Source organism: Dendropsophus ebraccatus, chromosome 6 (assembly GCF_027789765.1).
Source record: "Dendropsophus ebraccatus isolate aDenEbr1 chromosome 6, aDenEbr1.pat, whole genome shotgun sequence".
NCBI lineage: Eukaryota > Metazoa > Chordata > Amphibia > Anura > Hylidae > Dendropsophus > Dendropsophus ebraccatus.
In genome coordinates, this window is record NC_091459.1 from 23,547,863 (window position 1) to 23,569,779 (window position 21,917).

The following is a 21,917-nucleotide window of genomic DNA, read 5'->3' on the forward strand; positions in this document are numbered from 1 at the left end:
TCTTTCTTCTTTACTAGATCGAAATAAAGACTTTGGAGAAGAAGGGGATACCAACAAACCCCCTTGCTTTGGATAATTCATTTATATTCTCCAATACAATGGGCAGTAATTATTGGGTCTTAGTGAGTGACCCCACAGGACAGGCTATTGACTGGATGAAAGGCCACTTACCGGAAGATACTGTTGAAGTAATGTACAATGTAAGCAACTAAAAAAAAAAAGGTTTACTTATGCAGTATTGCCAAAATGTATTTTACCCAAAGCGTTCTTTTTATTTTCTATAATGAGGTATATTGACAAGTAGTGTACCACCAAGAGTTACACCAGTATGGAGTTTTAATGTAACTTGCCATATTTGCAGTAAGCCAGAGCGTCAGATTGATTGGATACCGGGGTATCTCTGGCGATGTTGTGGCAGCTGGGTGGGTGAGGGTCACTTGGGCACTGGTCACGGTTGCCTGGAGTGGCGTTGTGGCGGTTTAGATAGCCCAAATATACATTGGTGTGTTGGTGCAAATGAATAGACAGAGTCCAATGACTTAAACAGAATATCCTCCCTTTACTTGATACTTCAGCGCAATACACAAAAGTAGGTTTCTGCTTCAATAACAACAATAGGTGCAGGCAGGAGAGTGAAGCAGTGTTAAGCTGTGAGCTGAAGAGCGTGAAGCGTCTTGAGGGCCCTGCCCAATGTAGTGCTGTACTCTGCCAGGGATAGCATAGCTGGGTATAGCTGAGGAGAAGAAGAGAATATACTCATACTCACATCTACTGAACCACCTAATGGCCTACAGTGTTGAGGTACCCTTCTTGTGAGGGTAGTATGAGGTCCCAGGTCCCTGCGTTGGGTTGTTTTGTTTAATTGGGCAAACGATTTCGGGTCGTTTGCCATAGCGGTTGTTCGAGATAGTTTATCATTAGTCGTCAAAAATTTGCTTGATGTAATAGTACCCTAAGGTCTCCTGTGATTAGCGTGTGTGAAAGAGAAGGGAGAGGATAGAACAAAAAAGGAGGGAAAGCAGTCTGCACCTACAACTGGACAAGAGAATAACATGTGACAACAGACACTTAACCCAGTGCCTTCCTTAGCTGTGCACAGAATAAATTATGACAAAACACAGCAGTGCCACCTAGTGGGGAAAACATAGAATACACTTAGACCATCTCCCATTCTGTGAACCTGAGAGAAACTTTACACATGTGAATCACCTTGTGCTGGGACCCTACATTCAACATGGCACACACTACTTGAATATTATACAGCTCCCAGTTAGACAAGGTACAGTGGATTCCGAATTCCACACAACAACATAGGCTTAATAACATAGCCCAAGTTCAAGCTACGATTGTACCATAAATCAATAACATCAACAGTTTTGGCAAATAAATACTGCGTGGGGTGGACCCACCTTAACCGTCCAACATTTTCCATAAGACGTAGGAGACCACATCCCAACAATAAGATAACATAAACCAAAATTACAAAGCGGAAAGAAGGGCAGGATTAAGAGAAAGGGAAGGAACAGCATCTTTGTTCTATCCGAAAGAGAAATTTTTAGCTCTATGGATTCTGTTTCTAAAGACGGAACAATGGGTGTTCAATAAATTATCTAATAAAGGCTAGGTTCACACAATGATTTTCAACAGCCGTTATTTCGAGTATCAAATAACGGTCGTTGTTTAACATACTTTAAAACGTTACAATGACGGCTGTTGGTACATTATTCTGGTCAGTTCAATTTAAAGTATGTACCACTAGGTACATCGCTTTCTGTATTTATATGAATAGACCGGATGGCGCCATGGGCATGCTGGTGCTGTGGTCCTTTGTTTTGAATTGTCGCTCGGTTCCCGAATACCGGCCCAGCATGAAGCAATGGAGGCGGACGAGAAAACCCTCTCCCCTCTGTAGCAAAGCTCGATTAGAATCAATGGAGCCATTGGAGGTGTGATGACCTCGGAATGGAGGTCATCACACTGGGGGCCGCCCCCAGTGCTTCATGCCAGGTTGGAGCTTGGAACTAGACCAATGCTGTGCGTGGTTCAAAAGAAGGCAGTGGCAACTGCATCGCCACGCCGGCGCCATGTAAAAACACAAAGCCATGTACCGTGGTATATTCACTTTAAGTGAAACAATGAATAAATGAATCTATGTGTGAACAATGTAAAATAACAGCTGCTGTTTGCTCAATAAATGCCGCAAATTGATGACATGAACAGTCAATTTGATGGCCACTACAAACAGTGGACGTTATTGTATACATTGTGTGAACCAACAGCCATTGTTTCCATAGACTTTAATGGAAACCATTGAAGACTGAAAACAAGGGCCGTTATTTTAAATTAAAGTGGCGGCCATTATTTTACAGCATGTGAACATTACACTACGTATATTTCAGGCAGTATTTGGTCCTCTTGTCAGGTCCTTATAGCAACCAAAACCAGGAGTGGATTGAAAACACAGAAAGGATCTGTTCACACAATGTTGAAACTGAGTGGATGGCCGTCATATAATGGTAAATAACGGCCATTATTTCAATACAACAGCCGTTGTTTTAAAATAACAGCAAATATTTATATTTATATTTATTTTAAATGACAGCCATCCACTCAATTACAACATTATATAAACAGATCCTTTCTGTGTTTTCAATCCACTCCTGGTTTTGGTTGCTATACAGCCTCAAATATACAGCCTCAAATATACGTAGTGTGAACCCAGCCTGAAGGTGCACTTTTTACCAATCGATTGTAGCCGAGTATCTCATTGTATTATTAGATACCCATTCATGGATTGCTAACTGTTGCCTTAAATTAACAGTAATATGTGAGTACAATTTTGTATGGATATTGCACATTGCTTTTCACGTTTTTTTAATCGTTTTCAGGCTCTGCATTCTGAAATAGATACATGCCTGACCGTCGGACGTTCTCTTTTGCTGACTTATTGTGAAATACAAGACCTGTCTCGTGATGTTCGTCTCAGACAGATTCTCCGTTCCAAAAGAGAATTTCTGCATCATACTGTGCCATTCAAGATGATGGTATGAGCAGTCACAGCTGGATTATTCCATGCCATGTCAATAAATATAAATGCCTATAGAGAGTATGATGTTAAAGGGGTACTCTGGTGGAAAAAAAAATTCTTTCAAATCAACTGGTGTCAGAAAGTTATATAGATTTGTAATTTACTTCTATAAAAAAATCTTCCATTACTTATAAGTAGTGTATTATTTTCAGTTTGTCACAGTGGTCTCTGCTGCCACCCCTGTTTTCTATGGGGATTTTCTGCTGCTCTGCACAGTTCCTGTCTCGGACAGAGATGACAGCAGAGAGCACTGTGTCAGACTGAAGAAAACACCAATTCCTGCAGAACATACAGCAGCTGATAAGTACTGGAAGACATGAGATTATTTAAGAGAAGTAAATTACAATCTATATAACATTCTGAAACCAGTTGATTTGAAAGAAAAAGATTTTCGCCTGAGTACCCCTTTAAATGTGAAAAAGAAATATAATGAGCAATTTATCTAAATTTGTGTTTTTTTTTCTAGGTGGGAAAGCATGAAGTGGAGTGCCACCCTTCTTTCCGTCTTTACCTGCATACAACCCGAATGCCAGAAGAAGTATGTCCAGAAGTGGCCTCTTACTGTAACATCCTATACTTCTACCAGGACAGAGAAGGATTGGTGGAACAGATGTTGGACAGATTTGTCGAACTGGAAAAACCTAGATTAAAAGAGGAACATGAACAATTAAAACAGGTCAATCATTATGTATTATGGTTTGTTAGTATTATTATTATAAAAATTATTATGTAATAAAAAATATATTTTATTATTATTATTATTATTATTATTATTATTGTTATTTAATAAGAATAATAACTAATAAGAAGAGGAAGTATTATTAATAATAATAATAATAATAATAATAATAATAATAATAATAATAATAAATATGGGGGAATTATAAAAAAAATTGGGGGGAGGTATAAACAAATGGGGGGGGGGGGGAATTATAAAAAAAATGGGGGGGAAATTCACTTAACATTCTTTACCATATTTTATCAGGAGTGCTTGAACAATATGATAACACTATCGGCTTTGGAAGAAAAAATCATAGCAACTCTGCAAAGTCATGATTCCCTCCTGCACAGTCTATCTGTTAGTAAGAAGTTGTCAGACTTGTCACTGCTGCATGAAGAAGCCACAGAGATGTACGTTCAGTAAACTTGAGTACGCTGTGTCGTCTAATGGCCCTATTCCACGGGTCGTTTTAGAGGAGCAAACGAGCGCTATTAGCGCTCGTTTGCTCCTCGTTCCCTGCTCGCTGCCGCCTCTATTCAACGCGGCTGCAGCGAGCGGGTGAGTGCGGGAGGGGCGGCGGGGGGGCTGCCCGGGGGATCGCTGATCGTCCGGGCAGCCCATAGGATATAGCAGCGTCTGCTGCCGATGCTCCTATTCAGCGGAGCGACGGCAGCAGATCGCTGCTATATCAGTCGCTTGTTTTTCAACATGTTGAAAAACAAGCGACTGCAACGATCAGCCGACATGAACGATGTCGGCTGATCGTTGCACTCTATTCCACGGAACGATTATCGTCCGTAGCGGTCGATATCGTCCGAAAACGAACGATAATCGTTCCGTGGAATAGGGCCATTACACTTTGGACTGTGTGTGGTGGGGAGATCCCCAAATTCACCCGGATCATTGTTTTCAGGTACATGAAGACCGTTGCTTCAGGAGACAGCTTGAAACTTGTCATCGGAGGTTTCCGCGAGATCGCAGTTCGTGGTGCTGTCATGTTTGACACTGCTAGAATGCTTCAGCAGCTAAACACAATGTACGACAGCAGCTATAGACAGTTGCTGCAACTGTTTGATATATCTGTGGCACATTCAGAGAGGTGAGATTTACTAATACATGTGCATAGAATGACACGCAATTAAAGGAATTGTCCAGTGCCACAAATATCCTATCATTAGGTTCAGTTGTCATGAAAAAAAAAAAAATTTTTTACTAATGTGTCCCTATCCTATGTGTGGGTGGCTGTCCTAGGTCACCATTATGGCCAATGGCTGTAGATGCTAATGAGTCTTATAGAGCTGCATAAAGTAAAGGAAAAACATATACAAAATATTCCACCACTATACAGCTGATTTCTTAAAGGAGTTGGTCACAAAAAAAATGTTTTGTTTTGTTTTATTTAAATCAACTAGTGACAGAAAGTGCCATAGATTTGTAGTTTACTTCTATTTAAAAATCTCACGTCTTCCATTACTGCTGCATGTCCTGCAGGAAGTGGTGTATTCTTTCCAGTCTGGAGTGCAGGAGAGGTTTCCTATGGGATTTTCTACTGCTCTTGACAGTTCCTAACATGGACAGAGGTGGCAGCAGAGAACACTGTGTCAGACTGGAAAGAAAATATACACCACTTCCTGCAGGACATACAGCAGCAGAAAAACGAGTACTAGAAAACGAGATTTTTTTTAAGTAAATGATAAAACTCTGACACAGTTGATCTAAAAGACAAAAAAAAATGGTGAACTACCCCTTTAAAAAGGCACCAAATTATGTAATTACAAGGCCATAAAAGTCTCTAATTTACAGTACTACTTTTTTTGGAAGGTATTCACTTAAAGGAATAGTGGCCTGTGTGACAAGTAACATATTCTCATACATAGCAAGATCCTTGCTGGAAAGAGATAGAATGGTTTATGCCTTACTAGTCACCTTTGAGGTAAGCATTACTAAAAAAAAAAAAAAAAAAAAAATTCTACTAAACTTTTCTATTCCATGCACATGATAAATTATACACGATTCTGGTAACATACTGTTTGTGTGAACTAGGTGGAGGATTCCCTAGGAAGAATACAGCCAGGTGAGAGGGAATTCATCTTTTCCCCAGAATTATGTGTCACAGTGCTACAGAGGATGAACAGTAAGATGTCCGAGTCCCGTCAGCAGGCAAAAAATCCCTTTGACTGGATGAGTGAAGAGCAGTTTAAAAATGTGCAGGTAAAGATGACATCATGTTATTTATTTGTATGGCAAGAAGGAGGAGCTGTGCAGCTGAGAGCTCCCAGAGCCCCCATCTCTTTGACACTTCCTTCTTCTTCGGCTGGCAGCGTCAGATGACTGACAGCTTGCTCAGCCAATCAGAGCTGAGCAAGCTGTGAGTCATCTGCTGACGTCTCACAGGGGGGCCGGCCCACTGTCAAGATGTCATCAATACAAGATGGTGGCGGACGTGGTCAACAGGGATCAGGTACATATGCGTTTTAATACTTCCTGGAGGAGCAGGGTGATAGGGAAGGGGGCAGAAAGATAATTAAAGCACATTATATAACTTTGTAATGTGTTCTAAAAAAAATCACAGGAGTTTTCCTTTAATAAACTCAATTTGGTGAGGACAACTAAAACCTTCACCGATCCATTCTTGTGTACGATCTCTCACAGCCAGTATTGTACAGACGAACTGAAAACCATAATAAATCATATGTAGTAAGCAATAGGCTATGTTCACTCAACGTTTTTTCAGCTCAACTTAAATGACGTCCGTTATTTTGAGTCTAAAATAACGGACGTGATTTAGTTGTCTCGCCTTCCCTTAGTGCAATGACTGGTGTTTGTACATTATTCTAGTTTGGGTTACTAATTGGCCTTTGGATGCGGCTTAATGGAAAAGTCCATTGAATTTAATAGTAAAAAAGGAGAAAGAACGGTGACAAAAGAAAAACTGTGTGAACAACTAATAAAAAATGGCTGCTGTTTGCAAATGACGTCCGAAAATAATGATTATGATTATGATCATGTTTATTATTTTGACGCCCGCAGCAAAAACGTCCGTTATTTAACACATTGTGTGCATTGGACGTCCCTCTTCCCATTGACTTCAATGTATTGCCATTGCAGTCAGTTAAATCGCGGCAAAAACGGAAGTTTTTTCAAATATAAAAATCAGCCACCTTTCCTCTATTTTTGACGTTGTGTGAACATAGCCTTATACAGTATGCCTATTGCTTAAACCTGTGACAATAAAAATGAATTAAACGTGACTAATTAGTAAAAGTAGTGTCCTAATACTTTTGTCCATGTAAAATATATATATATATATATATATATATATATATATATATATATATAATTTCTTAGTTAATGTACCGTAGTATGTGTTACAGAGTTGTTTTGAACTGTTATTAAAAGCAAATTTCTGAAACTTTTCTTTTATTAAAGATTCTTGCTACATACTTTGACTGGTTTGGAGACCTCTTTGATCGAATGTATAGAGACAGTAAGGACCTAACATGGAAGACATTTTGTGAAAGTGAACAGCCAGAAAATCCTGCAAAGGTAACTCACAATGCCACAATGTTTGAAGGGGTTTTCCAGAAGCGAAGTCCAACAGCATCCACAGTAGAAGATTAAGTTTCAAGGCTTTAAAGCGACTCTGTACCCACAATCTGACCCCCCCCCCCCCCCCCCAAACCACTTGTACCGTCAGATAGTAATCCAAGATCTGTCCTGGGGTTCGTTCGGCAGGTGATGCAGTTATTGTCCTAAAAATCTACTTTTAAACTTGCAGCTCTGTGCCCAACAGCCATGGCATGGAGTATCTGTGCCCTAACTTTGCACCACCCCTCTGTCCCTCCTCCCCGCCCTCTTCACCATTTTTCCTATTCCTCTGCAGGGAAAATTACACAGGTGCCTTAATGTTCCAACCCATGTGCCGTGCTGACACAGGTGATGAATAGTAGAAAATCTGCCTGGAGCATTCCTAATGATGAGGAGGACGGGGAGGAGGGATGGAGAGGGTGTGCCAGCCTAATGCATACACAATCTAGGCCACGGCTGTTGGGCATAGGGCTGCAAGTTTAAAAGTTGTTTTTTAGGACAATAACTGCATCACCTGGCGAACGGACCCCAGGACAGATGTTGGATTAAAACAGCTATCCAAAGGTACAAGCGGTTTTGGGGGGGGTCAGATTGTGGGTACAGAGTCACTTTAATGACATGCCCAAGTACAAACAGGAAGCAATGTTTCAACCAGTGTGGTCTTTATCAAGCGAAGTTTCGACCATATGAAATATACTGTCATTAATGGTTATTATGTTGTTTTCAGGTTAAATGGCCTGAAGGATTTGAAGCACTAAGTCCAATTCAGAAATTTATGGTTTTGCGAGCTGTAAGGGTGGACAGAATACTACCATCAGCCTCTAACTATATCAGTTCTGCCTTGGGGAAAATGTACGTAAATTTGTGAAATCATGAAAGATAATGTGAAGTGGAATGCATCATAAAAATAGATATATTCAATGTACTTATTATCCTGAAATGTAAGAGTATATCCACATGAGATGTTTGTGTTGCAGAAAGTCAGCTCCATATATGTGAAAGGTTGACAAGAATAGTCACAGAAATGTCTCCAAAACAATTACTGCCTTTGCACAAACCACTGGCCCAACCTAATCCCCAGTTTAGCTGGGATTGCCAATTTGGCAATCCCAGGAGAACTTTTTGGTTTTAGTTATTGTGTAACTCATAATTATACAAACCTATTTTACTGGGATTGTAATGGTTATAATCAACAGTAGATGTGAAATAAAACAAGCTTGCAATTTACATTCATTATTTTGTTGTTGTTATCATGCTGTAAAACAAAGCCGTACTTACCAGAAATCCAGGTTCAGTATCCTGAAGGCAGATTTTCTGACTTGTGCTAGTTGAAAAAAAAAGAAAATGACTATATACAGGAATTCCGTCCAGTACAGAGAGTCACGGCTCAATGTGTCCATCAATCACATGACTGCCTTCTCTGTGAGCGCTCAGATGGCCTGGGATACACAGAACTTCCTGTTCTCTGACTGTTTCCTGTTTTTTGAGAAAAAAAAAGAGTCAGAAAACAGGAAGTGCTGTGTTTTCCATGATAACTAAAAAATAATAATGAATGGAAATTGCAAACTTTATATCAGATCTACTGTTGATTTAGATTTTGAAAGTTATAACGACAGGGACACTTTAAATGGAATCTGTCACTAAATTTATGGTGCCTTAAATGAGGGCAGCATAAACTAGTGACAGAAATACTGAACAAATCCCTGTATTACTTATATTAATTTATTTAGCCGTTCTCCTAATATGCAGGAGAATAGGATTCTTGCCACACCCCTCCCCCCACCCTCCAGCTGCTGATTGACAGTTGCCACCTATATACAGCATTACAGCATGGATAGATAACTACCAATCAGCAGCTGGTGGGTGGAGTTTTCTGCTTCTCATGAATATCCAGGACTACTGGGCACACACACATAATGGAGAGGACTACTTATTGTCCATGTTATTCAGGAGGATATCTCTGGATCAGCTGCACAGAACAATGTAAGTGATGCCTCATTCTGTTTAGCTTCTCTGTCACTAGGTTGTGCTACCCTGAGATCGGACAGTACAAACCTACTGACAGTCTCTATAAACACTCCATATGTAATAGAAACTAGTGACATGAAAAGATCCTAGTACTACTATTGCCTGTACAGCCACATTTATATAGTGCAACCTCTACAATAAATCTATATGTGACAAATGTATTTAATCTGAAATAATTCCAGGTATGCATCAGATCTTGTTATGGATCTTCAAGCAACTCTATCATGGATGTCACCACATGAGCCAGGTTTACTAATATATGGCTCAGATTGTAAGTTGCCACGCACCCTACTTAAGGATTTTTCAGAAACAAGGAACCAAAAAATGACAGTGTTTCCCAATGGTTTCCCTGAAGACAAAACAAAGGATGCCTTGAGTCAAGCAATGTGCGAGGTATTTAAGAAAAATGAGAAATAAACTTAAAGGGAATCTGTCAGAGCATGTGAGCAGGACTTGAGGCCCTATTCCACGGAACGATTATCGTTCATAAACTTGCTCCAACGACCGCTCGTTAACAATAATCGCTTCGTGGAATTGGTGTAAACAAGCGAACGACAAAGGCGAAATCGTTATAATGTCGTTCAAAATTGTTTTTCAGCATGTCGAAAAAAAGTCGTTGGTCTTTGAAAGATAATTCGCTAATCGGTTCGTAAAATTAGAAATCTTTCAGTCGTTCGTAAAAAGGTTTAAAAAAGTAGGTGTGTCGTATGGTCATGATCACCCCGGCGAACGTTTTAAACGACCATGTAACGGACGCAAAATAATCGTTACACTACATATATCGTTCACGTTATGTGTTATCGTTCGCAAAAAAAAACAAAACGTTTAGTGATCGTTAACGAGCGGTCGTTGGAGCGCGTTTATGAACGATAATCGTTCCGTGGAATAGGGCTATTATGGTGTAGAGAAGAGCGCAACAAGGCAGCCCCGTGGAATACCTCAGCACTGAGCCCATATAACCATGGCAAGCTGAAGCACAATTACTTAAACCACATGCAGACGTGTTTCTGCATTGGAATGATGACTTCTTCAAATATCATAAACATAATAAAAACAAACTTGCCTGTATACACACATATACAAACAAATCATTGGTCGCCAATGTCTTTGCAAGGGGTTCTGTTACACAAAGTAATTGCATAAAAACCTTTACATGGAATCCTTTCCAAAACATCTAAATAGTATACTCATGGCTATAACAGAACTGGAACTTACATTTCTTTTATCTGCCTCTCTTGTGTAAAGCGATACTGTATCTACTGTAATCCAAATCCACTCTTAAACCAAAGCAAATTTCCCATAAGAAATCATAGAAATGCAGACAATTGGTTCCACACCCCAAAAATAATGATTTATTATTTTGAATAACATGTAAAACAAATGAAACAAACATTTAGAAACAGCAGAATATGTGATATTATAAGTTACTGTACAGTAATGAAGAGGATGGGAAACACAAGGGCGGACAGAGACTGCAGGGAGCAGGAAGGAATGAGCAGGACAGATGTGGGCACATACATGCAGCGCTCTCTGTCCGGGGAGAGAGGGGTTACAGCTATAAAGAGATTACCTCCACAGTCCTGTCCCCTGATGCAAGCCCCAGCCCTAAGTGGATCTGCTATGATTTGGAAGGTGAGGGAGACTTCCTGGGTCAGAGTACAGAGCTGTAGACCCCGCTATGCAGACCATACCCCTCCTCCACTCACGCTCCCACCCAGTACAGGGAGCTCTTAAACCAAAGCAATGCTCTTAAACCAAGTCACAATTTTGAAAAACTGTGATCTCTTAAACCAAAACGCTCTCAATCCAAGTTACTCTTAAACCAAGGTACCACTGTATATACAAGTTTATTTGTAACATGTTTCTCAGACCTAAAGAAGGCATCATTCAGATGCTGAAATGCGTTGTCTGTATGTGACTTAACAAACATTGGATTGTGCTATAACTTGCAGTAATATGGTCTTAGCATTGTGGTGTTCAAAGTTACTGCATTGTTCTCTTTTCTGCTCTATTTGGCAAGCCAAAGAAACCCATGGGAAGGGTGCGGTGGGTTAGCATTGCCCTCTACTGACATTTATGTTTCTCTGCTTGCCATGTGTAATATTGTGCCTACATGGGAGCACAACACAATCAATTATTCTCCCGTAGAGATGATTATTGATAGTACACTAGGAAGGCACCCCTATGTCTTTTGTTCCTCGGCTATACATATACTGTTTGAGCTAAACACCATGTTGGTCAATGGATTTAATCCAGAAACTTACCATAAATACATTTGTTCCAATGTTCTTTAAAGGGGAAATACCAGCAGCTTAGACAAATCTAACCTGCTGACAGGCCCCTAATGCGCACAGGGTGCTGTGGAGGACACTATGCCTCTTATCTTCCTCCTTGACACTATTCCTGTGCTGTTAGTAGTTGAATCCATGTCCCGCAGCACTGTTAGGAGCACTGTCCCGCCCCCATCGTGCCAAGTGTGATGGGGCGGGGCAGTGCTCTTAACAGTTCTCTGAGCGGTGGATTCAACTACTAACTGCCGAGGAGGAAGGTAAGAGACATAGTGTCCTCCTCTGCGCCATTTGAGCATTAGGGGCCTATCAGCAGGTTACATTTGTCTAACCTGCTGATAGTTTCCCTTTAATGTCCATTTAATAACTGCAAACATTATGACATCCAACGTGAATGTTAGCTGCAACTAGAACTTTTCTATATTGTAAGCCCAACAGAGATTCCAGCGGGGAGTGACGTAATACAGTGTGTGATATTTCTCAATATTCTAACAATTGAATTGTTTAACATACAGGGTAGTTGGCTGCTAATAGAGAACATCCAGAATTCTGCCAAATTCATGATGTCACTTGGGGAAATCCTAAAGTCTAAGAAGAACCCAGACAAAAACTTCCGACTGTGGCTTTCTGTCCAAGCCAGAGAAGATCTACCTACACCGCTGCTTCATTACACTGTAAAAACCGTTGTGGACACTCCAATGGTAAGAAAATATAAAAAGTATCTGGTATCTCAGTCATGCAATACAGATTACAGGGTACAGAAGTATTTAGACAGTGACACCATTCTTATAATATATTACGTGTAAATCACAATGGATCTAAAACAAAGCCATAAATATGTGATTCAAATCAGTGGCGGAGCTATCACGAAGGCAGGCCAGGCAAATGCTATAGGGCCCATACAGTAAGGGGGCCCTGGAAAGTGTGCCCTGCCTTCATGGTATGCCTCTGACAGCAGACCACTGTGTAGACTTTTTTAATCTTGACAATGTGTCCATGTGACATGAAAAGGCTGTAGGCCTTATTTGCTGTGTTGTTTCCCATGTTTGTATCCCACTGTGAAGCAATAAAAGTTTATACCATATGGGTGAGTGCCGTGGATATTTCTTCTTTTTTTCTTCTTCTTTGAGCTTTAGTACAAAAATTATAGCATTAAATATTTAGGAATTATATAGATTTTTCCATAATCCATCTGTAGGGCCACATGAGGTGCCAGTAAGTAGAGAAGAACATGGTTAATTTTATATTCTAAGAAGGTTCAAAAAATGCATGTACACACTGTTAGGGCCCTATTACACATAATCAGGCCCTCCTGTAATAGAGAGAACGATCAGCTGATAAAATGATCACCGCCTGATCGTTTCTTTAGGTCCAGACCTTAAATCATTGGGCATTGGGTGCGCATCGCTACGTGTAATAGCAATGCGTGCCCAACAGCTAACTGCTCATACATTATCTCTCCACGCTTCTGGTCTCCTCCTACTATCTAGTCTCCTCCCGGCACCACACGCAGCAACTTCTCTGAGCTGATAAGCCGCTCGGTTAATCACTGGCCGTGGAAGTCCCAGCCAGCTCACAGAAGCTGCTGCACACAGTGCCGGGAAGAGAACAGAAGGCTGGAGGTAATCGGGAGAGTAGAGAGGTAATGTATGAACAGTTTGGGGAAAGGGCTGCACGGACATCGCTAACGATATCTGTGCAGCCCTTGCTAAACAATAATCAAGCCATGTAATAGGCTCAGTAAACGAGCACTGCTCATTTACATTATTGATCGGGCCGCCACGTAGGACCCTTACTCAAAAAGTTTCTATATAAAATTATGTTTTTAAGCAGGGATTCAACATTTTTCTCTGTACCCTGCTCACAATTCTACATGACAGTTTTGTGGATGACTTGTGTTATGCAGGAAGTGCTTTCCAATATGTATGAAAGTTAGAACTTACTTTGCCCATAGCAGAGGTCACACATACTTCACAAATATAAAGGAGAATGTACTACCATACTATCTTGTTTATTTTAATAAAATAGATAAAATGGATATATTTTTGTGTTGCAGAATATAAGACGTGGGTTCCTACAGTCTTGGAAGTTTGTTGACCCAGAAACACTAGCTTCAAATTCTCGCCCAGAATGGCCGGCTATTCTACATAATCTTTGTTACATGCATTGTGCTGCCCGATTCCGAACATTGTATGGTGTGTCAGCAGGCTGGAACTGTCCAGATACAATGCGGTTTGGGAGTGGAGAATTGATGGTATGTGTAAATGCACTACACACATATAGCAATAGTAAAAAAAAAAAAAAAAAAAAATATGTATCCAAGTTATGTGCCAGTTATGGAGCCTTGATGATCTGAACAAATACTTCTTTAAAACCAGCCTAAAACTATCTCGCAGACTTTGCATATAACCACAGTGTGACCACATGTAGGGTTTTCATACTTTGTGGTTGAACCAGGTTGTCCTATTTCCTGACTGTTCACAAGCCTTTTGTTTTTGTCAAATTTCAAATATGGTGGAATTATGGTGCCCATCAAATTAGGTCCATTTACAAAGCAAATTGCACCAAAAAAGAACAAAAACTAACAACTAACTAAAAACAAAAGTTTAGATTTTTAGCCCTCTTATTTTGCAAAGCATATAAATAAAAAAATAAAAAAAAAAACAGCACACAACTCACCTGACAACTCGCTCCCCCGCCGTGGATCTTCTGTTCTGCAGTCCGGTCCCTGGCTGACGTGCGGCTCCCCGACTCTGTCCCGTCCCCGGCAGCACACACTGAGCTCTGTATGCGCCGGGGATGTTACTTCCGGCACAGCTGACGCTTGTTATAGACGCTCTCTGTGCCAGAAGTACCATCGGGATGGAGACAGAGCCGGAAAGCCGCACGGCAGCCGGGGGCCAGCCTCTGCTTGCGGTCACAAGAGGAAGTCGAAGGGAGGCAGTGCGGTGGAGAGGTGGGGGCCTCGAGGGCCCCCCCTTGGTAGCGGCCCGGTCGCCACTGATTGTACATATATATAATTTTAAATTGTGTCTCACTACTATCATGGTAATTGGTAATTTTTATATAAATATATATATATATATTACTTTTTTTTGTTGTCTCTGCCTTCTTTATAAGAACTGCAGCTCACGGCCTTATGTTATCTCCTGACATATGTTTTAACCAATTGTTTTTTTGTTGTTGTTTTTTTATTTGTGTGTATTATGTTCAGGAAAGTATTGAGGCCCTAAAGCTTGAGTTTATGGACAACTCTGAGAATGCAGGAAAGCCTCCATCTTTGACTGCTGCCAGATACCTACTATCAGAAGTATGTACATTTTATTTTTGGGTTTCGATATTTTGGGCTGTCCTAAAAGACAAGTCAAACTTAAAGCGTATAGTCAATGTTTAAGCATAGTTTTTGGGGGAGATTTATCAAACATGGTGTAAAGTGAAACTGGCTCAGTTGCCGCTAGCAACCAATCAGATTCCACCTCTCATTCCTCACAGACTCTTTGGAAAATGAAAGGTGGAATCTGATTGGTTGCTAGGGGCCACTGAGCCAGTTTCACTTTACACCATGTTTGGTAAATCTCCCCCTTTGTCTATATAGCTATGCTATGTGTACCAATCATTAGTTATAGATTATTTCTACGGGTGTGTGCACAGGGTCCAAATTCGCACTAGTCCAATCCACTGTGGCTTTCTGCTCCAGATTGGTATGCTATTAGCTAATAATTTTGCATTAAGATGATCTCCACTGTAAATGAATGAGCTAATCCATGTCAGAAATGGATAATTGACATGGAGAAATATACATGGATTCTGTCAGGATTTAGGCACAGAACCCTCGTGTGAATATGGCCGTATGATTCTGCTCTACCTCTTTCTATTGGAATCAGATCTTGTTGAAAAATGTAACCTTAGGAGGTGTTGTTAGTGCCACTATTAGAAGTCTGATCATAGCACTGTACCTCCTCCACACCACCTGCCCTCCATGCTTCAGCACTGTATGTAGCTATGCAGGAGGCACAGTGATGTGTATAGTCACCTGCCTCTCCATTGGCTACCATGTATGGACGAATACGTTTTCTGGTTCCATGGGCACCAAAAGAGATAGAGTTGAATTATAAGGCTAGGTTCACACAACGTTCATTTTACGAAAACAATGGCCGTTCTTTTCATAATGAAATGTGTTGAACTGGAGTCAATGCAAACAATGGGCATTGCTCACACAATGTATTGAACAACGGCCATTTGCTACAGCCGTTGAAATAATTGACATGTCTATTATTTCCGGCTATTGTGCATTGGTTTCAATGCAATTTTCACTGCGACAACGGCCATTGTCCGTACATTGTGTGAACATAGTCTTAGAGTGAATGGCACTGCAGAGTAAGATCCCTCTATTAGTAAGTGATCAACTATGTACACTGCTTTGATAAAAAACATGTTAAAGCGAATGTACCAATTTACTTGGGCACTGGTCATGGGAACCAGTTGGCATTTTGAAAAAAGGACTGTGGCACAGGGATCTCCGCAACAGCACTAAAAAGGTAGTGTAAAATTTTTTTTTTTTAATTTTCACATGAATTTTTAAATTTGCTTTAAAGGTGACCACCCCTTTAGATGTACAGAAAGAATCACTGAGACCTGTTGACTAAATGATCTTTTCTTGCAGATAATTTATGGGCGCAATGTTGCAGATGAATTTGACATGACCGTTTTAACATCCATGATTGATTACTGGATCAGCCTCAATACTATAAAGAAAGACAGCGAACTCACTAAATGTATGTAATAGTCTATTTAACTTATCTAAACCAACACTGCAGGAAAACCTGATATACTGTGTGATAGGTCTGATTCAGGGCCTAGGTGATAGGCATGAATCAATAACTCAATGGACACCAAAGAGATGATTCCTGTGTCATGTGCCATCCTCTCGGGTAGAAGGCTGTGTATCGCTTTTCCCTAGAGTGCTGCTTTAATAATATAACTGATGGCATGAAATTATCAATTTATACCTTTTTATGAGCAATTATATATTCCGGCAGAACATCGCATAATATACTCTGTTATTACATTTTACATAGTGAATGCAAATGTGACAAGATAGTTGGGTAGAATGGATTGAAGGGAAAAACAAAAGAATAACATAGGACCTGAATCTTCTACTCTCCAGGCAGATAGATTATGTTTCTATCAGCTTTCCTGTTTTACTTATTTCTAGTTAAAGGGAATCTGTCACTAGGTTTATTTCACCTTAAATGAGGAATAAATTAGTGACAGAAATGCTGAACAGATTGGTGTATTACTTACATCATTCTCTTCAGCCGTTCTCCTAATATGCAGGAGAAAAGGATTCTTGCCACACCCCTCCCCCCGCCCTCCTGCTGCTGATTGACAGTTGACTCCCTATACACATCATGGATAGTTAACTGCCAATCAGCAGCTGGTGGGCGTAGTTTTCTGCTTCGCATGAATATCCTGGACTACTGGGCTCATGCACATAAAGGAGAGGACTACTTATTATCCATGTTATGCAGGAGGATATCTCTGGATCAGCTGCACAGAACAATGTAAGTGATACATCATTCTATTCAGCTTCTCTGTCACTAATTTATGCTACCCTGAGATAGGACAGCATAATCCTACTGAGTCTGTTTAAAGTGTATAACTATGTAAAATGTACAATACTCTGTATCTAAATACTACACTGGTGGAATGTTGAAGTTGCAGTCATGCTTATGTACTAACATTACTGACTGTTATCAATTCTTCTGTTTTATCATTTTGCAGTAAAATTCAGAATTCCGCCACCTTTCTTTAATCCGGATATAAATCTTTCTTCACTGACACAAGCGCTGGAATCCATTCCTCAGTATTCATTAGATGCTCCAGAGGCTTTCCATATGTACCCCTCTCCAGTGGTAATATAACTATGCAACGTACAATGTCCTACTACATATAGCGCTAAGCAGGTCTATATTTACTGTATCCCTATACCCTATAACTTGTTGTACAGGTTCCATTCGGTGAACAGTATTATGTGATCTCAAAGCTCAGCCAACTTTACGGATTTAAACAAGGGCCCTGGCGACAAGGTGAAAAATCCTTACCTACAGCTCAGAAGGGTATGTCTACAATATTACTTTATATAGAATAAAAACAGACAACAAGTACTTTTGCTCTTATTTTGTAGGAATTTTACTTGTCTTTAGCGAATGTTCATTTATTCTTTCTGCCTGTGGATAGCATTAGGGCCCTATTACGCGGGACGATTATCAAGCGGAAAATCGTTATATTATTCACATTTAAACGATAATCGTCCTGTGTAATTGCAGGCAACGATTGAAAAATCGTTCATGTGATCGTTTATTTAGATCTGACCGTTACTAACCGTTTGCTGTAATTCCGCATTTGGTCACTAATTGTCCAGTGTAATTGCAGATTGTTCCTTCGTTTGCGATGGTTTATAATAATTGTTAATCTTTAAAAATTGCTTCGTCTAATAGGACCCTTAGATCATATTTTGTTGGAGCCCGTCTAGATTACATTTGGTGATGGTCCACTTTAAGTGGAAACATCTCTCTTTTTCTTCTTGGTCAGTGAATACACATACAGTGTGCGTAGTTCCAGTAACTCGGTTTCATGTCATATTGTTTGGTGGTATATTTTTAAGTCATACACCATGATATATGATATTATTTACCTATTACACTCAACACAGTGCAGAAGAAAGCCAATAGGCCTAACTGGTCTTTGGATAATACTTAGATGGGCACTGTTATGAATAATTTTAAGTTGCATTTTTAGCAACTTACTTCATTTATTTATTTATTTTGCCTGTTTTCTTTATGAAATACAATGCTATACATTTAGCCACTAGGTGTCTCAATTACTGGAAAACTTGAGGCTCCGTCACTAAGGCCATTTGGTCTTTAGTAACAGCAAAAAAAGAGACTAAATACAGGAAGTGATGTCAGTTGGCCCAGTGAAGACGAATGCTGATTGGCCAGTAGCTGTGCACTGCTGCAGATGAGTAAACTAACTGACAAAAAGGCTCCGCCCACCGTCCCAGAGTGAAATGCAGAAGCATTAACAGTGGCACTAAATGGGTCGCTGGAGCAGTGAAATTAAAATGCATAGCATACATATCACAAACATTAACTATATATTTGCTGGGTATTTTCATTTTGTATATGTAAAGCATTACTTTGCATTATTTTAGCTTTTATTACTAGAAAACATAATAGATGTAACATAAGCAATGAAGTTAATCCTAAGTGTCTTATAATTAGGTTTGAAACCAGTTCCATTCGCAAGTCCTCTTTCCCTAACACTGCCTCTACCAGAGATTTTGCCCAGCTCTACTGACATATATACACCCAGGCTGTCAGAGGTTCTTGACATTTGTGCTTCTATTTTGTCCAAGCTACCACGAGGATGGAGTCGGGTAAGTATGTCATCATCTGCTTTGTATAAATAATGGCTTCTGATATGGTGTCTGGTAAATGTATTCATTGAATAGCAATTCAGGCAATTTTTTGAAGTAAATAATTTAGTCAAAGAAGATGGAAATATATTTTTTGGCTTTTATGGACATTTCTCAACAAAATATTTTTGTATATTTTGCATAGATCCATTTATACATATATTTTTAAATTTCTATACCATTGTTAAATAAAAGTTGGCATTTAAAAAAATGTTAAACTATAAAAAGTTTTATCAATAGTGTCCTAAAGATCCCCATACACAGTATACTTTTATTGGCCGTACCAAGAGTTTGCAGCAGGTACAGCCGTCAGTATAAGGTATATTGTGCTCTCTCGACTGTCCACGGACAGAGGATGTCGGTGGAGATAGGGGTCAGGTATGATGGAAAATCACTGCCTGACTCCTTTGTTCTGGGTCAGATAAGCCGCAACCAAAGCTTTCTGGCTGCGACTTTCCACTCCCCATCGAAAACATAAATATGCAAAAGAAGAGCCCGTGGAGCCTCATTGAAGAGTCTCGAAACACAGGACCAGCCAGATATCCCCCCGGGAAGGACCCAGCCAAGGGGTTGCTCCTGTAAGGAAACCACCAAAACCACCATATTAGGTGGCCCTATAAGTCAATGTAATGACAAGGGAAAAACCAAGGCCAGGTACCCATCCACATACAGCTGTTTCAGGGTGTTGCCCCTCACCAGTGTGGAGCAAGATTCTGGCTAGGTGGGAGCAATGCCTAGTAAAGCTATAAGAGAAACAGATCGCTGATCTCAGGGAGACCAGCCAAACAATAACACTGCCGGCTGCTAGTGAAAGCACTCAATGCAGTGAAATCCTACTGCATTGAGCACTTTTACTAGCAGTCGGCAGTGTTATCGTTTGGCTGGTCTCCCTGAGATCAGTGAGCTGTTTCTCTAATCGAAAACACAGGAAGGCTTGGCTACGCTGAAGGTCCCTATGAATGGGGAGGAAAGGGGTCAGACAGGGAGAAATAACAGATGGACGTCAGTTATTAAAGGTGTATGGCCATCATAAGAGGCATCCTTATGCATTTTACAACAATCATTATTGATCTCCTTCACTGTGTATTATTAAGATGTGAGGCAACATTACAATATATAGTACATGTGCCACACTAGTACAATCATATAGACCACTGTGGCAATGCATATCATTTTGTATTTCTTTTTTTTAAAACATTCTTTATTTAACTTTTAAATTAATTTAATTTTGTATTTCTAATTCTATTTTCTTCTACAAGGATTTTATCAATGACCGCTTAAAAAAACTTGGTGGAGACACACCATTCAATCTGTTTTTAAAGAGAGAAGTCAGTCATCTTATGTCACTCATATCGGAAATAAGAAGCAATTTGCAGGTGAGTGACAGTGTACCTGAAGTGTTTTTCATTATTATAATTATTTAAACAAGAAGTCCAGAGAGGAGCAAAAAATTATTCCGATCTGGTGGTGGGGGAACAGAAAAAAGAAGTTATGTTCACCTGTCCCAGTGCCCGTGCAGCGCCGCATCCTGCTCCTGGACCCCAGCTGTCTTCTTAGCTCCCCTCAGGCTACGCCATGACCCGGTTGACAGATGCCCCTCTCAGCCAATCATTTACTGGGGCGGGACACCCCTGCAGTCACTGACTGGCTAAGCGGGCTAAATCTCACCCTCTTGTGGCATTCAATCCAGGTCGTGTCGTGACAAGAGGACACCCGGAGGGGTACAGGAGCCTGATGATGCAGCGCTAGCATGGGGACAGGTAAGCATCGGCACCATGTTATAGAGCAGAAGGAGCTGAGTGGATTGATATATATCTCTAGGGGAAAAGATTCAGTATAACTTGTAATTTATTAATTGAAATCTCTGATGTTTCCATGCTAAAGAGTCCAGTCCATTGAGTGACACCGCCCACTGGACTCCTTACCACTGAATGAGCAGGGATTTCAATCAACAACTTACAGGTTATACTGAATCTTTTCCCAAAAAGTTATATATCAATCTGCTCAGATCTTCCTGCTCTATAACATGGTGGTGATAGATTAGATAGCATTGTCTAGGTGGCAGGTTCCATTTAGCTCATTGGCTATGATTCCTCAAAAATAGAGCCTATAGTTGTGAGAATCTGAAAAAAAAAATCTGTGTGTATCAGTTTAAAATTGCATGCGGAGGTACAGTAAAGACTCTTTACAAATCAATGGGCACCGTATCTAGAATGTGATGTGATAAGGATCACAGACATGGCTGTGTATATAAGAAGTATACAACATCTCCTATTTGCCAAAATAAGTAACCATAACCAACATTCCTTAATACATGGATCTCAAGCTTATGCAACCTAACACCCTTAATTTATTCGATACCTTGTTTTTAAGTGGTTAATTGTCTTGGTATAGGATTATTTATCACTTCACAAAGTTAGGGAAGGATGAGGCACTCACCATTCTTGTCTTCTTAAAAGCAGATAAAGTGTTTATTTCACATTAATGCAGGTAACCAGAAATAGACATAGCCTGTTTCGCGTGCGTCACTGTACGCTTCCTCTTGGCCCTTTACATTACTCAATACTTTACTGTGACTATGCAGTCTACCTATTTTCCATTATCCCATCAGGACTGCAAATAGGCTTGATATTTTTTGCGTATTTTTCTACAAAAAGCTTCAGCTTTATCCATAGATATCCATAGAAATTACCATGGCTCTTGTAGATAACCTGAGGTAGGAAA

General features: G+C 40.1%; 1 protein-coding gene across 1 annotated transcript in view; it reads left to right on the forward strand.

Moving 5' to 3' along the window:
• The window catches only part of LOC138795503 (uncharacterized), a 154,530-nt gene that overhangs the window by 127,970 nt on the left and 4,643 nt on the right, over window positions 1-21,917 (forward strand). Inside the window, exons 86-103 of the mRNA XM_069974682.1 lie at window positions 18-200; window positions 2,889-3,044; window positions 3,555-3,764; window positions 4,074-4,219; window positions 4,723-4,908; window positions 5,631-5,742; window positions 5,853-6,020; window positions 7,239-7,355; window positions 8,125-8,249; window positions 9,608-9,818; window positions 12,229-12,414; window positions 13,770-13,967; window positions 14,928-15,023; window positions 16,377-16,488; window positions 17,498-17,628; window positions 17,724-17,832; window positions 19,000-19,154; window positions 20,453-20,569. Coding sequence (XP_069830783.1) covers window positions 18-200; window positions 2,889-3,044; window positions 3,555-3,764; window positions 4,074-4,219; window positions 4,723-4,908; window positions 5,631-5,742; window positions 5,853-6,020; window positions 7,239-7,355; window positions 8,125-8,249; window positions 9,608-9,818; window positions 12,229-12,414; window positions 13,770-13,967; window positions 14,928-15,023; window positions 16,377-16,488; window positions 17,498-17,628; window positions 17,724-17,832; window positions 19,000-19,154; window positions 20,453-20,569 — 2,718 coding nt within the window. The remainder of the gene's footprint in view (window positions 1-17; window positions 201-2,888; window positions 3,045-3,554; window positions 3,765-4,073; window positions 4,220-4,722; window positions 4,909-5,630; window positions 5,743-5,852; window positions 6,021-7,238; window positions 7,356-8,124; window positions 8,250-9,607; window positions 9,819-12,228; window positions 12,415-13,769; window positions 13,968-14,927; window positions 15,024-16,376; window positions 16,489-17,497; window positions 17,629-17,723; window positions 17,833-18,999; window positions 19,155-20,452; window positions 20,570-21,917) is intronic.